The 16,119-nt window shown below is 45.2% G+C and overlaps 2 protein-coding genes across 2 annotated transcripts in view; both read left to right on the top strand.

The window, feature by feature from the left end:
• Window positions 1-5: 5 nt before the first annotated feature.
• On the top strand, window positions 6-844 carry TIMM10B (translocase of inner mitochondrial membrane 10B). Its single transcript, XM_041730700.1, has 3 exons — window positions 6-94; window positions 270-365; window positions 522-844. The coding sequence occupies exons 1-3, from the start codon at window positions 59-61 to the stop codon at window positions 696-698; spliced, it is 309 nt and encodes a 102-aa protein (XP_041586634.1). The 5' UTR covers window positions 6-58; the 3' UTR covers window positions 699-844.
• Window positions 845-8,292: 7,448 nt separating this feature from the next.
• DNHD1 (dynein heavy chain domain 1) overlaps window positions 8,293-16,119 on the top strand; it is a 79,505-nt gene continuing 71,678 nt past the window's right edge. The window contains 4 exon segments of the mRNA XM_041729837.1: window positions 8,293-8,430; window positions 8,919-8,991; window positions 9,265-10,099; window positions 13,251-13,424. Coding sequence (XP_041585771.1) covers window positions 8,293-8,430; window positions 8,919-8,991; window positions 9,265-10,099; window positions 13,251-13,424 — 1,220 coding nt within the window.

Raw genomic sequence — 16,119 nt, 5'->3', positions numbered from 1 at the left:
ACTTCCGGGGCGTTACCAAGAGGCTGTGCGGAAGTGACGTGCGTGCGCCGGTGGCGCGATGGAGCCACAGCAGCAGCAGCAGCAGCTGAGGAACGTGAGTGGGTGCTGAGTCGCGACGGGGCCATCAGTTCAGCTGGCATCCTTGTCCGTTTGGCTGGAGGGCGGAGGGCTGGGAACGTCGCGCTGTGGCGCGCCGTCCTGGGAAACCTCGAGGGCGCGGCCTCGAGGTGCCCCCTTATCGCTGGGCTCTTTGTCCCCTTCTCTCCTAGTTGCGGGACTTCCTGTTGGTCTACAATCGGATGACGGAACTCTGCTTCCAGCGCTGCGTGCCCAGCTTGCACCACCGAGCTCTGGACGCTGAAGAGGTTAGGTGGGGAACCCTGTCGGGAGGTTCGCCGCAGCCTGTCCCCAACCTCCACCGCCCCTACCTCTGGCCCGGGCCTTTCCATGACCCTTGCCCCTGGGCTAGGGATGGGACGGACACCAATGGACACCAATGCTTCACCCTGTCTTCCTTCCAGGAGGCCTGTCTGCACAGCTGTGCTGGGAAGCTGATCCATTCCAACCACCGCCTCATGGCCGCTTACGTGCAGCTCATGCCGGCTCTGGTACAGCGCCGCATCGCAGACTACGAGGCTGCCTCAGCTGGGCCAGGTGTTGCTGCAGAACAGCCCGGAACCTCACCATCAGGCAGCTAGGAAGGGAGGCGCTGGATGGACCCTCAAACTGAAGGAGCCAGTGGACCTTGGGCTGGATGCAGCCCATATATAGAGCGAGGGGTTGTCTGACAGCTGGGTACTATTGCTCCTTTTCTAGGAGCCAATAAACCCACTTTTGCACTGTTTGATTTATGTTCTGGGCAGGGAAGCTTTGCCCGCTTTATTGGCCCCTCCTTTATCCTGTCAGCGCATATCTGTTGGCTTCAGCCCTGGCAGTGGAGAAATTGGCTTCTATGTGTAGAAGGAAAACCTCAACATTTCCTGGCACCTGGTTAAAACAAGGCCTGTGGGTACAATTTTTTTCTTTTTTAAAGAGTTTATTTATTCACGAGACACACAGAGAGCGGCAGAGACCTAGGCAGAGGGAGAAGCAGAGGCTCCCTGTGGGGAGCCCGATGCCGGACTTGATCCCAGAACCCCAGGATCCTGCCCTGAGCCAAAAGCAGACGCTCAATGGCTGAGCCACCCAGGTGCATCTTATTTAATTCTTTTTTTTTTTTTTTTTTTTAAGATTTTGTTTATTTATTTATTTGAGAGAGAGAGAATGAGCAGGGGGAGGAGCAGAGGGAGAAGCAGACTCCGGGCCAAGCAGGGAGTCAGATGCGGGGCTTGATCCCAGGGCTCTGGGATTATGACTTGAGCCAAAGACAGACACTTAACCAACTGCACCCAGGCACCCCTGTGGTACAATTTTAATGTTAGTAATAGCAATAGGAAGTTGGTTCCTGCCCAGATGGCAGAGAAAATAAGAGCTCTTCTTGTTGTCTTTCACTTAAATCTGACTTAATGGTTTATTTGTGAGCTGGGTGTGCATTCATTTATAACTCTTTTCATGGGCTCTAAAGAATTCTGCTAAATTTAGGGGAGGGAGGAGATACCTAAGAATAATAGATCAAGAAATCACAGGGTTTTTGTATGCAGTGCCTCCTGGAAAGTCAGTAGCCCCATAACTGAAATGAAACCTGTAAGATTTCGGGGTGTTCTGGAACTTCAGCCATTTTCCCAAGTTGTTATTTTCTTATTTTCTGTCTCCCCCAGGATGAGCAGTAAAGCTTTTACACAAAGAAGGTCTGTGTGCTTGTCTTCAGGAGCAGTCAGAAAGGGGGAACTTGGAGGACCATATTCTGCAATATAGCCAGACCCAAGGAACAAAAGCTCAGGGGAGAAATAGATGATGATGGTTATGGGGGAAAAGATAAAGCAAATCCTTGGGACCTCTTTATCGTTGCCTGCACGTCTATAATCTAATTCCAGCTCTTCTGTCCTCTACCCTACATTGTTTTCATTGTCCCGGTTTTGTTATTTCCATGCTGAGCCTCTCTATCTTTCTCTCATTTATTGCCCTCATAAAATTTACTTGTGTCCAGCATTCTAAATGGCGTATCACCCCATCACCGCATTTTCTTGCCTCCCTTGTGTCCTTTTTGTATCATTCCAGCTGTTTTACCTTTTCTGTTCTTCCGTTCAGACTGCTAGACAAAAACACAGCTGTGTCATGAGTGGCACTAACCATTCAAGGTCTCCAGCGTCAACCAACAAGCAACCCTTTGTGGCTTCCTGGTATATTTTGTCTCCTAATCACCAAGGCAGTTAGTTTACACCTTCACTGCTCTTATCCCCCATTTCACGTTCAGCTATCCCCCATCAGGGGACCATGTTTCATTTTTTACAGAGGAAATGGAAGCTCTTAGACATTGGCTCCCATAAAACTCCTTACAACTACCCACAAAGCAGACATTTTTCCCCCTATGTGGATCAGGAAGTTGAAATTCTCTAGTAGCAGACCCTGTATTAAGATACAGATCTGACTTTAAAATCCATGCACTTTTGGGCAGCCCCAGGGGCTCAGTGGTTTAGTGCCACCTTCAGTCCAGGGCGTGATCCTGGAGACTGGGGATCGAGTCCTGCGTCAGGCTCCCTGCGTGGAGCCTGCTTCTCCCTCTGCCTGTGTCTCTGCCTCTCTCTCTCTTTGTCTCTCATGAATAAATAAATAAATAAATAATCTTTTTTTAAAAAACAAAATCCATGCGCTTTTTATTACACCAGGCTGCCTCTCAAAATATCCATTGAGCTATCCGATTTGTATGGGTTCCAGTGCTGGTATATGTCCTGCTTTATCTCAGCCTTTTTTTTTTTTTTTTTTTTAGATTTTATTTATTCATGAGAGATGTAGAGACAGAAGAGAAGTAGGCTCCATAGGCTGCTGCAGGACCCTGGGGTCACATCCTGAGCTGAAGGCAAATGCTCAACCACTGAGTCACCCAGGCATCCCTATTTTAATCTATAGCAAAACTACAAGTAAGAGATATTATCCCCCCACTTAATGGATGAGGAAGCAAGAATCCAGAATGTATCAGAGCCCCGTGTTTACATAGTTACCTCTTGAGAAAAGTTGCTCCAAATAGCTTTTCGTCTCTTTAGTTTCTATATCTTCAACAGATGGTTGCTAGGAATGTACAAGCTGCTGACCAGGAACTTCCCTACTGAATGGGTTTGTCTACCCATTAAAATTTTCTCCTTGGAACGGAAAACTTCAGCTAAAGCAGTTTGTGAACTTAACCAATTCCAAGACAGGAATGGAGACCTTGAATACTGTGCTGCTGGTGGGAGGACTCTTCCGTGGACATTTGCTTGTATCCTTGCAGTAAATTTCCATTGCGAATCATCTGTTTCCATGTCACATAATTACTACTTGCTGGAGAAGGGCTGAGAACAAGATCTGTCTTGACTCTAGAGGCTATGTTCTTTGAATTTCCAGAATTTATATTTGTTTGCTCATGTGCACCCAGCCTGTCCCTAGGGATGAAAAAACAAGTATCCATCAATTAATCCCTTAAGTTTTTAACCTCTTCTTTCCTCTCTGTTTATAAATATGTTCAGTATGTAGAAGAACTCTACTGTTGCTACCTATCTCCTGTAGTCATCGACATCTTCCTCAGGTCTCATCATAAAGTGATGACCATTGGCGTAATGAAAGCAGTGTGATGTTTCAAGCATGACACAAGAATTTTTTTTTTTAAGATTTTATTTATTTATTCATGAGAGACATGGCGAGGGAGAGGCAGAGACACAGGCAGAGGGAGAAACAGGCTCCATGCAGGGAGCCCGACGTGGGGCTTGATCTCAGGTCTCCAGGATCAGGCCCTGGGCTGAAGGCGGCGCTAAACTGCTGAGCCACGGGGTTGCCCACAACACAAGAATGTTAACAAAGCTTTATCCCTTATCACATCATTTTGGAGACAGAGTTGATGTTCTTGCCATTGTGACTTCAGAACTTAACTGCCTATTCCTTTGCAAAATCAGATTCCTTTGAGCCTACTGAACTATACTACCCTTTCTCATTACTGGTCCTTAGGAACCACTGCTCTCCTACTTTCCTCGAAATGGCTAGCCCTTGGTTTTCCTATCAACCCCTTGGTACTTTAATGTTACTGGATAGTCCATTAACTATTTTGGTTTCTCAGTCTTCAATAATTTCCACTCTGTCTTATCCACCCACTCCCTTAGCTATGTCCTAGCCATTGTCATTTCCCCTAAACTGCTCCATCTTTAATACACTATTTACTGACTATTACTTCCACTTTGTTTATTGATTTATTCCTTTACTATTATTCTTTGGTTTTGCTGGAGCATTCAAACCATTGATTCTACCTTCATTCCATTAACACCTCTGTCTTTAGATTCCTATCCAGCTTAAATTCCAATCATTCTCTTGGAACAGGCTACTCCTGTTTTTTGTCATCTCTTTGTTGGACTCAGATAAAATGAGGTATTTGTCTGCCTGCATTTGGACAGCTAAAAGCCCAAGGAAATCACTACAGAGCAGATTTATATCACTGAATTTGTGGTTACCAGCATCAAATGGAGTCTCAACCCCTATAGTCCCACTAGATTTTTCCAGTCTCCGCTGCTCCTGCAATGACTTTTTTGAATCAGTAGTCTTAAGCCTCTTATTACCCTAACTATTCTCTTCAATTTTGTGCAGGTAACTTTATTTTTTAATTCATGGGTTAAAGAAAAAAAAAGCTGTCAGTTGGGAGCTACCACAAAATCTCACAACAAAACTTGGTCACCCACCTGTATCTGCATCTTTCTCTCATTCCCTCCATCTAAGCAGGGCAAACATGCCAATGCCTATCCCTGCTCTGAATTCTAGTCCTTCCTTCTTTGGGAATCTCTGACTTTTTCCTATTTCACTCTATTCTCACCATCGTTCAAACATGCTAAAAACTCCCCTGTTACAACAAACAAACCACTTCCTTTATTCCCCTCTAGGTACTATCTATTATTTTCCACCTTACAGTTTAACTTCTTAAAACAGTTGGATACTGTGGCTCTTCCCATTCCCATTCCTCCACCCAGTCTATTTTGACATCAATCTTTATTCTATTGAAATTGTTCTTGATGAGGTCACCCTGTCCCACCAAATGACTTTCATATCCCTGAATTCAGTGATGATTTCCCAGTCCTCACTTCATTTCTCAGTAGCATCTGGTACAATGGACTAGTTCCATTGTCAGTCTTTCACTGGCGTCTGATTCCACTCATGGTTCTACTACTTTCACCACAGCTTCATAGCCTCCTTTGAGGATCACCTGCTTCCAGCCTTTACATCTAAAGGTTTCTCTAGGGCCTGTTAGACATTTTTCTAGGACAGTGTCCTCCCCACTCAGCTTCAGTTATTCATGCCTCCCAGATCTCTCCTCTGAGCAACTTGACATTCCCACTTAGATATCTCAAAAACTTCCCCAACTCAAAGGTTTTCCTCATCAGCTTTCCTCCAATACCTAGTACTTTTCCAGTTGCAGAAGGTAGAAACCTCGGTTGCCAAATTCCATCTGTTTACATTTTACATTTCTAAATATCCCCCTTAATTCGGTCTGCTTCTCCCCATTTTTATAATCTTCCAACAGGGTCACTGCAATTGCTACTTTACCTCACATCCACTTCTGTGTCTCTCCAATCTATTCTCCAAACATAGGTCAGAAAACTGATGCTTAAAACCTCACAGTAGCTTCCCATTCTTAAGATAAAAATACATTCTACACATGATCTTTGAGACCCTGCATGATCCGGCCCCTGCCCACCTCAGCTTTATCTCATCATTGATTATCAAACACGAGACTCTCAGTACTGTTTGTTGTACTGAGTTGCACCACACCTCACTTGCTCCCTCCCTCTCTGTGCTCTAACCACATTGCCTCCAAAGTTCTTCTGTCACGTACTATTCATTCTCAGGGCCTTCGCACCATTTCCCGGCTTGCAGTGCTTTCCCCTCACTTTACCTACTTAACTTCTAACGCATTCTTAATGAGTACTTAGTGTGAATGCTCTTTCTTCAAATAACTTCTCAGACTCCAGATCCCATAATTCCTCATGTTTGTGGCAGGTAGCAGTTCTAACAGTTGATAGTTACATACCTCATGAGGTCACAGTTCATGGCTGAATTGCTCACTGTTGTATCCTTATCACAGTGGCAGCACATAATATGTGCTTAGTAAATATTTATTGAATGAACATCTTTCAGTTTCCTCCCAGCTCAGTCTGGGAGGAAGAGAAAGGCTTTATATCGGAAGAGACAGAAATGATTCTGCATTTATCTTTTGACCATTTGCCAATGATTTAGAAGTTTTTCATTCCTAGTCTTACTGATTGGTATCTTCTGTCCTTAACATTCACAGATCAAAGAAAGGGATATTACCTGGGTTGGTCTGACCTAACCACATGAACTTTTTAAAAGCAGAGAGATTTCTCTGGCTGGTTGCAGAAAGAGGCCAAGCTTGAGGGGCACCTGGGTGGGTGGCTCAGTCAGTTAAGTATCTGCCTTTAGCTCAGGTCATGATCCCAGTGTCCTGGGATTGAGTCCCATATTAGGCTCCCTCTTCCTGGAGAGCCTGCCTCTCCCTCTCCTTCCCACTTGTGCTCTCTCATGATCTCTCTTTCAAATAAATAAATAAAATCGAACAAAAATATATTCCAAGCTTGAGAAGGTTTTGAGGCACTGTTGATGGCCTGAGGATGAATGTGCCATATGGCCAGGAAGGCGGGTGGCTTCTAGGACCTGAATATGGCCCCCAGTTGATGGCCAGGAAAGAAACCAGGACCTAGTCCTACAACTGCAATGACTCGAATCCTGCCATCAAGAATAATCTTGGAAGAGGATTCTTCTCCAGGGTCTCCCAATAAGAACTCAACCCAGCCAACACCTTGGTTTCAGGTTTATGATACCCTGAGCAGAGAACCCAACCAAGCCATGCTGGACATCGATCTACAGAACTGTGATAAATTGGTGTTTGTTTTTAAGCTGCTTTGTTTATGGTAATTTGTTACACAAGCACAGAAAACTTGTATGTGTCCAACTTTGGCTTTTATATGAGGGAATGAGATGTAAGGCATTAGTGAGTTTTGAGCAGAGGAGTGACAAGAGCTGCCTATATTTGAAAAGGGTCACTGGCTGCTCTGAAAAGAGCAGATAGGAGGGGCAAGGGTGGAAGGAAGGAGTTCAGTTAGAAGGCTATGGAATAATCCAGGTGAGAAGTGATAGTGACTGGCAAAGGTGACGAGAAATAGTTGGATTCCACATAGATTTTGAAGCTATAAGCCAACAGAATTTGCTAAAGGATTCAACATGGGATATAGGGTGAAGTGGGAAGGAAGAGAGGGAGAGAGAAATCTAAGATGACTCCAAGTTTTGACCCCAGTAACTAGAAAAATGGACTTGTCATTTTGGGGGATGCAGTAAAAGAAGCAGATTTCATTTGCCCTGGGGAGAGGGGTGGTAGTTAGGAGGCTGGTTTGGATATTTTAAGATTTTAAGTTTGAGATATTTATCAGATATCCAAGTAGAGCCAATAACCAGGCAGATGGATATACAAATCTGAATTGCATGGGGATCCCGGCGTGGTTCAGTTGCTTAGCGCCTGCCTTCAGACCAGGTCATGGTCCTGGAGTCCCGGGATGGAGTCCCACATCGGGTTTCAGTCCCACATTGGGCTCCCTGCATGGAACCTCCTTTTCCCTCTGCCTGTGTCTCTGTCTCTCATGAATAAGTAAATAAAATCTTAAATAAACAAAAAACAAGGCTGGATTGGAAAACAGAGGTAAGACCCTATCGTACACTGAATTTTTTCCCCTTTTTCTTTACCTCCCTCCCTCCCTTCCTCCCTTCCTCTTCCTTTTCCTTGTTTCATCATTCAGACCTTCCCACCCCCGATTTTGGCTTCCTATGATCAAGGATTTTACCTTATTGTGGGTTTTCTTGAGGGGGACAGTGAGGTAGGGTTGGTGGATATGTGGATGGCGTTTGGGTAGGGTCCCAAAGACTTAGCTTGTTGGTACCTGGTGCTAGCGTAGACGCTCAATGAATAGATAGGCACATGGATTATACCTTCCCACGATGCCCTCAGGGTTGTTACTTCCCCAAATCAACCGTGTCATTCGTTTTCATACCCAGCCAGGCTGATCGCCTATGCCCAAGTTGAGTGGGCAGCCAGCGGGTTTGGCCGCGCCGCCGCCCTTCCCTGCCTCCGCCCTAGCCCCTCGCCCCGCCTGTGTGTGACCCCGGCCAACAAGGATGCCGACCCCTCCCCTCTCCGGCTCCTCGGGTGTCCCAGCGGCATTCTGCTGTTCGCGGGTAGAGCCTCGGGCCTTTCCGGACCGGACCGGACGGTCTAACCGTTCTAACAGCCGTAAAGGGATGATGGAGCTGCGGGTGAGTCCACAGCTTGCAATCCGCTTCTCTTTGCCTGGAGACCACCCTTGCCACCGCCGCCAGAAGATCCTCTCCTCCCACACTCCCATGCCCCCCCTTCCCCCTCTCCTCCTCCCATTCCTCCTACCCTACCTCCTCCTCCTCCCAGTTTTGTTTGTCCTTTGCCACTTTTTCCTCTGGGCACTCCCCCCGACCTCATCTCGACCAAGTAGTCCTCAACAGCCCCCCCACAGCCCATGGGCAGATGGGACAGGGCTTTGTTGCCTCTGAGTGACGACCTGTTTCTCCCCTCAGGCCATTGCCAGGCTCCACTCCCAGTGATGGTTCCTTGCTGTTACAAGGTTGTTTGAGTGAGCCCTTTCTGGGTGCTTGTCACTTTGTCTCTGCAAGTGATCACTCCTATGTATGCCAGTCTCTGTGTGGGCAGCTGTGAGTAGAGTGAGCCTCTGCTGGGGACCCAAGTCCCGGTTCACCAATTTCTCCAACAGGCAATTGGGATGAAACCTCACCAGCACCTCAGTCTCTCTTCCCTTCCATTGCCTACTGTACCCCTTAGGCCAGGTGAGAGGGATTGTATCCTGGGTGGCGGGAAGGAACTCTTGCGCAAAGTGGGCTGCCACCTCTGCCCTGGGCCTGCTTCTTGCCAGTCTTTGGGGAAGCTGTAGGGAGAGTTGTCTTCTGCTGTTCTGGCTCTGCCTGCAGCTCCATCCATTTTCCTGTCCTAAGTCACTCCCTCCCCCTTTCTCCTTCCCCCTAACCCCTTAAACCCTGACCATTCCTGGTCCAGAGCCTAAGGCCCCTTCTCTTACTCCTCTCCTGGGCTGGGCCAAGCAGGTGAGACCCAGCAGCCGGGAGCCTGGAACTGGCAATCAGAACCTGAGCAGTGGGCAAGGTCAGTTCGACAGCAGTTGAATGCCCAGCTCCTCTTGGCCTCAGAGCCAAAGAGAGGTTCATCTCCTGAAGAGGCATTATCTGAAGACCTTGAATCCCAGCATTCCATCTATGTTCCAGACGAAGAAAAGCAGCCCTGGGATGGTCAGAGGAAACAGAGGCAGTTCTTAAAGGCAGTGACGCAGTCACAGCAGCCCACAGTGCTGGAGCTCCTGGTAGCTGAGCTCCAAAATCTGTTCTCAGCTGTGCTGAAGGATGGCAGTCCTGCAGCTTGGCACTACCTGTATGCAGTGTTGCGTCTACTGCCTCCATATCGTGCATTACTTGTTGGTCGCCTTGATTTGCTGCCCTTCCTGGAACAGTTGTCCCACTGGGCCCCCTGGGTCCAATCCCAGCTCCAGCTAGACCTGCTAGATGCCATAGAACAGGCCTTTCCCCCAGATACCTCTTTGTTAGAAAGTGCCTCTCATATTGAGTGCTGTCCCCAGAAGCAGAAGTTCCATCATGGGCCCCCACACCCAGCCTGCCCTTTTGTACAAGCCCGGTGGGGTGGGCAGCAAGTAGGGGAGGAGTTGGCTACATGGCTGCGACCATTGACACTGCCTGAGCTACAGCACAGCCTGGGTATTGTTGGCGCTCAGGTGGCCCTGACAGAGACCTGGTGGCTAGATGGCCTAAGCCTTCTGCCTTTGGCACTGGCAACAGACATCCCTGTACAGTATGAAAGCCAAGGCACTGACAACACAGCGGAGGAACCTGTTGGAAGAAAAGAGACTAAGTAAGTGAGGGGCCCAGACTGGGGCTTTAGGCAGAGGAGAAAAAGAAGTCAGTGTATGGGTGTTTCTAGGACTTGGATGTCCAGAACCAGCTCAGCTCCCTGTTGATTTTAAGCATTAGCCGGACTACAGGCCATGCTGGTTGAAGCTGCTTCTCTCTTCCTTTTTGTCTGCTAATAAACCAAGTGATCTTAGTGTTCATCCCCATTGGGCAGTGCAGAAATTTGTGAAAATCAAAAATCAGCAATAAGGAAGCCAAGCTTCAGAAAACAGCTTGAGTTTCCAGAGTGTCATTCTTTCTCAGATGGTGCTAGAAGCTTCCTGAGTTCTTTCTCTTACTCATTCATAAACACTGAGCCTTGTCTCTGGGCCTACCTAATGTTGGGTGCTGGCTTTTGGGTACAGGTCCTTCTCTCAGGGTGCCTTTAGGTGAGTGGTGATCTAAGGGCCTTCCCACTCATGTCTATGTGAGGTAAGCCAGCCCCAAAGCAGATTAGAGTTGGCAACACTGCCAAATGGGACTTTCATTCTGACCCTTCCAGAGTCTTCCTGCTGTGCCAGTATAGGTATCCTGGCCCCTTGAATGCTGATTGTTTCCCCCAATCTGGCTCTTGTCACTCCTTTCAGAATTTCAGAATGCCTGCAGAGACCTCCTCTTCTGAGAGTTCTAAACTCTAGCATGAGAATTTCCCCCCATCCTCTGGCCTGATTTTCTAAGTGCTTTCCAGCTTGTCTAGGACATTCATTGTCTGGGAAGAATGGTAGCTTTACCTTTAAACTAGGTTGGCTTCCTCAGTTTTTGCTTTAAGTTTATGGATGGGTCAAAGTTTTCCTAAAGACTTGGATCCATAATGGTGGACAGATAGATAGGTTCCTGAGGCCCTGATGGAACAATTTATCTCTTCAATACTATCAGCAGACTCTTTAAAAAGACCTGCCATGTGCTCTGAGTATGGTTCCTTCCCTGGGAGAATGTAACTAAAATGATAATGGGCTGAGATGTTGAGAGGGGTTAAGTTCTAAGCCTTCTCTTTGGACTTGGTGATAAGCCTCTGAGGCCCAGCTAATGTGGCTTAATTTGCACAAAGTTCTCCAGGCCTATTCCCCTAGGCATCTGTTCATTCAATAAGTATTATTGGATCCCCAGTATATTTCAGGAACCGCAAGATGCTGGAGATACAGAAGTGAACAAGACAGACTCAATCTCTTTCTTTGGGGTTTTACAGTTTAGTTAGGGGAACAGATATTAAGTAAAGTTGGTACCAGTAAAATATAATTACAAATTGTAATAAGTGCTATAAAACAGAGAACACTGCCTTTCCCCTGGCTGCTCCTCTGGGTGCATGCATGTGTGTGTGTGTGTGTGTGTGTGTGTGTGTGTACAGGTAGGGGAAAGCACATCAGAAGGGTTTGAGTTTAGATTGGAGTTGTTAACAAAATATTATGCAGGTTATAAGGTGAAATAAGAGGAAAGTTTCAAGGAAAAGGAAGCAGTCAGTAGTATTAAATGCTACTGAGGCAAGTAAGACAAATCTGAAAAATGTTCATTTGTTTTAGTAACAAGAAGTTGATGAGAGTGATTTATTTCAGGGGAGTTTTTTGAGGCAGAAGCCAGATTTTAGTGTATTCAGGAGCAAATGAGAGATGAGGAAGTAGAAATCACATATTATTATTCTTTCATGAAGCTTGGCTTGAAAGGGAGAGAGATAATAGGATAATAGTGGTGTCTGGATAGGACTCTTAAAAAAAATGGAGAGATGTTCATAGCCCTTCAGGCAGTGCTTGAGAAGTGGGTGTTCAATCAATATTTGTACAGTGAATGAGTAAATATAAGCTAATAGTAAGAAAAGGAAGAGATTGAAATACATCATGATGAGGTGATCAGAGATCCATAGCACAAATGGAGGAATAAGTCTTGGAGAGAAGAAAGGACATTGTTTCCTCTCAGGTTGATTAGGATGGGATTAGGATGGGAGTCTGTGCAGATAAATGTGTGGGAAGGCAGCTGAATTGAAGGAAGTTAGTTCATGGCCAAGAGCCTCAGTTTTCTCTGGGCAGAGAAGGAGGCAGAGAAGGGGATAGAAAGAGGCCTGGCAGGGCTGGGCATGAGGGTAGGTAGAAGCCTGGAATAGCAGCCGAAGAGAAAGCTGCCTGAGGACTCATATGAAGACATCAGACCAGAGTAAGCCCATAGTTGAGATTAGATACCAGGAATCCATAGAGGCGCTGATATTTCTGGTTCCTCAGTCTTCTGAGCCAATTTAGACCATGTAGCACTTTAATTGTTGAGGAAATGAAGCTTTAGTAGCTATTATACCATTAAAATATCCAGATCTAACATCAAAGTTACAAGCCCTACCGTTGATATGAATTTTAAAATAGGATTACACTGTTATCCCCGGGGTTACTTGTTCTGTTGCTCTAAGTTTGAGTCAATTAGTGACATTGTTATACTTGACTAGTTAATTCTAAGTTTAATTATTCAGATTTTTTGTTTGTTTTGTGCTCTGAGGTCACTCCAACCGAAATTATTAGTCCAGGTGATTGGTTTTTGGTTTCTTGGATAATTAATTTTCATACCAGTTTTGTTGGCTGGTATTGTGGAAAGGTGAGAAGATTGAGAGTACTGTGCAGGCTTGAAAGGGTCAAAGGATGCATCATTGGATTCTAGCTAGAAAGGAAAAGATGTGAAACTAGAAGTTAGGTGGTGATGAGGGAAGAGCAAGAGTCACAAGCATGGGGATCATGCGGAATTGGAAAGCAGGCATAATAGGGGCAAAGATAGATCTAGAAGGTTAGGAAGGTTGCCACTGAGGAGAAATCCAGAACTGTGGGCTTGGAAGGTAAGGAGTTGGGAAAACAAAGTATTCCCAGTACTTTTACTCAGTATTAAGTAATACTGACTTCATAGTTATTGCAATAAATCCAGAATGATTATTCACTTATCAGAAAGGGAAGGGTTGCTCATATATAGGTCTGTGTGAATGTAGCTGTTTGACTATATTTGCTCAGTATGTGAACACCTTTGGGTATAGATGGTAGACAGGCTCTGAGAATACCACATCATATCCTCTTAGGTACCTGATCTAGCTCCTCTTTTCACCACTAACAGTGGCAACTTGGTCTCTTTTCTCCTGATTTTTTATTGTACAGGTCTCAGCTTGATCCAGAAGTTCCTGGGAAGAAGACCTTCCAGAAGAGAAGCACTGGCTTCTCACTTCAGACTTCCCTCCTGGGTAGGCAGGTGATGACCATTCTGAAGACTGAGAGATACCTGAAGAAGATCCACTTCCTCTATCTCAATGTAGCTCCCAGCCGGTACTTTAGGTAAGAGCCTATGTCAGACCCTTTCTTCTCTGGCCACTCCCTGGTTTCTGCCTATGCTCTCTTCCCACACATTTATCTGCACAGACTCCCATCCTAATCAACCTGAGAGGAAGCAATGTCCTCCTCTCCATACGAATTCCTCTCTGGCTGCTTCTCTGTCTTCCAGTATCCCTCTTTCTTCCCTTCTCAGCCTCCTCCTTTCCATTTTCCACCTCTGCTTTGCTCCCCTTTGCCTTCACAGTCTTTGGTCTTAGTCATCCTCTTCTACTTTTGGCTCTGTCTTCTTTATTCTGTCCTAAAATGATAGAAACATTTGGTCATAGCCTCTGAAGGGAGTTTAATGGTGCTCTCTTCCAACTCCAATGCAGGAATCAGGTGTTTGAATCTTTACAGTGAGGGGAAGCTTTGAGTTTGCCAAGGTATCTCATTCCTTAGACTGAACCAAAATCTGCTTTCTTTTAACTTCTATCTTCTGGTCCTAGTTTTATCTCTGGGACTAAAAAAACAAGTCTCCTTCCATATGACTCAGGAGGCATTAATTTTCTTCTGTTAGTTCTAAAATTTACATGTTTTTAAAAGCCCTATTCAAGTCCCATCTCTTCCCAGGAATAATAATAATAATAATTACCATTAGGTAAGTTTTTCCAGGCATTGTGCTAATAAATACATGATGTATTGTTTAACCTTCACCTTCCAGGTAGATGCTATTATTATTTCCATGCATGAGATGAGTACCCTGATGCATCAAGAGGTTAAATAACTTGTCACATAGTAAGTGGTAGAAACAGACAAACCTAGGACTATCTTAACCCAAAAGTCCACAGTCTTTTTTTTTATAATAAATTTATTTTTTATTGGTGTTCAATTTGCCAGCATACAGAATAACACCCAGTGCTCATCCCGTCAAGTGCCCCTCTCAGTGCCTGCCACCCAGTCACCCCCACCCCCCGCCCTCCTCCCCTTCCACCACCCCTAGTTCCTTTTCCAGAGTTAGGAGTCTTTATGTTATGTCTCCCTTCCTGATATTTCCTACCCATTTCTTCTCCCTTCCCTTCTATTCCCTTTCACTATTATTTATATTCCCCAAATGCATGAGACCATATACTGTTTGTCCTTCTCCAATTGACTTATTTCACTCAGCATAATACCCTCCAGTTCCATCCACGTTGAAGCAAATGGTGGGTATTTGTCATTTCTAATGGCTGAGTAATATTCCATTGTATACATAGACCATATCTTCTTTATCCATTCATTTTCGATGGACACCGAGGCTCCTTCCACAGTTTGGCTATTGTGGACATTGCTGCTAGAAACATCGGGGTGCAGGTGTCCCGGCGTTTTATTGCATCTGTATCTTTGGGGTAAATCCCCAACAGTGCAATTGCTGGGTCGTAGGGAAGGTCTATTTTTAACTCTTTGAGGAACCTCCACACAGTTTTCCAGAGTGGCTGCACCAGTTCACATTCCCACCAACAGTGTAAGAGGGTTCCCCTTTCTCCACATCCTCTCCAACATTTGTGGTTTCCTGCCTTGTTAATTTTCCCCATTCTCACTGGTGTGAGGTGGTATCTCATTGTGGTTTTGATTTGTATTTCCCTGATGGCAAGTGATGCGGAGCATTTTCTCATGTGCATGTTGGCCATGTCCATGTCTTCCTCTGTGAGATTTCTGTTCATGTCTTTTGCCCATTTCATGATTGGATTGTTTGTTTCTTTGGGGTTGAGTTTAATAAGTTCTTTATAGATCTTGGAAACTAGCCCTTTATCTGATATGTCATTTGCAAATATCTTCTCCCATTCTGTAGGTTGTCTTTTAGTTTTGTTGAAAAGTCCACAGTCTTAAGCAGTATGTAATATATCCTCCCAGAAAGCTTTATTTCCTGCGTACACTGCTCTCTTTCTCCTGAGCATTTATTAATGTAGCACTAATGATCCATATCATCCATGCATTTACTGATCAATTAATTAACACATTTTCACTGAGAGCATTGTGCCAGTTATTAATCAATTGTCTTTTGGCTCTAACTCTCCTCTCTCTGCATGGTATTGGGGCTGAGACTTTTTGGTCTGACCTCCTATTAGATTTGATTAGTAGGGGGTGCTAGAAGGAGACTGGGCAGCAAGATAAAAGAAGGACATTTCTCTTCCCCTTTCTTCCTCTGTCAGCATTGGTCCTTTATCTTGGTGGCTGCAGGCACCTTCTGAATTAGCTTCGTCATGATTCTGAGCTGGGTGGCACCTTCCCATCAGAGTTCTGCATCTTGACTACACGGCCCTTCCTCCAAACTCAGTAGCAGCCTAGCTGTGTCTCTTAAAAAGTCCAGGTCCACGCTCTACAAGCCCTTTCTCCAGGCTCAGAGCTTCTGAGAATCCAGTTACCTTCCCTTTGTTTCTTTAGTTCTGGGACTGGCATCCATTATTGTATGTGTGCTGTCTTAGTATTCCCTTTTGGTTTTTCATTTCTTTGACATCTTAAAAAATATATATATACTCTCTATTAAATTCACTTTGTTGAAATGCCTAGTTTGGTTTCTGTTTTCCTGACTGGACCCTTACTGGTATCATGAAAGAAATTGAGCCTCAAATATGGGATTCTGATATTGATTTGGTAATGTCATTGGCTTTGAACAGTACTGAGCTCTCTGCTGATGGGATATAGGATACTAGTAATCCATGATACATAGTGACATAACGAA

Source organism: Vulpes lagopus, chromosome 15 (genome assembly GCF_018345385.1).
Source record: "Vulpes lagopus strain Blue_001 chromosome 15, ASM1834538v1, whole genome shotgun sequence".
In the NCBI taxonomy this organism is placed as follows: Eukaryota; Metazoa; Chordata; class Mammalia; order Carnivora; family Canidae; genus Vulpes; species Vulpes lagopus.
This window is presented reverse-complemented; position numbering and strand designations above follow the sequence as displayed.

What these genes read in the sequence shown, in the direction of transcription:
- TIMM10B (XM_041730700.1), top strand. Translation starts at nt 59, where the DNA reads ATGGAGCCACAGCAGCAGCAGCAGCAGCTGAGGAAC. An exon ending in AGCAGCAGCAGCTGAGGAAC is followed by an intron (nt 95 to 269) that starts GTGAGTGGGTGC and finishes CTTCTCTCCTAG; the next exon opens with TTGCGGGACTTCCTGTTGGT. An exon ending in GAGCTCTGGACGCTGAAGAG is followed by an intron (nt 366 to 521) that starts GTTAGGTGGGGA and finishes TCTTCCTTCCAG; the next exon opens with GAGGCCTGTCTGCACAGCTG.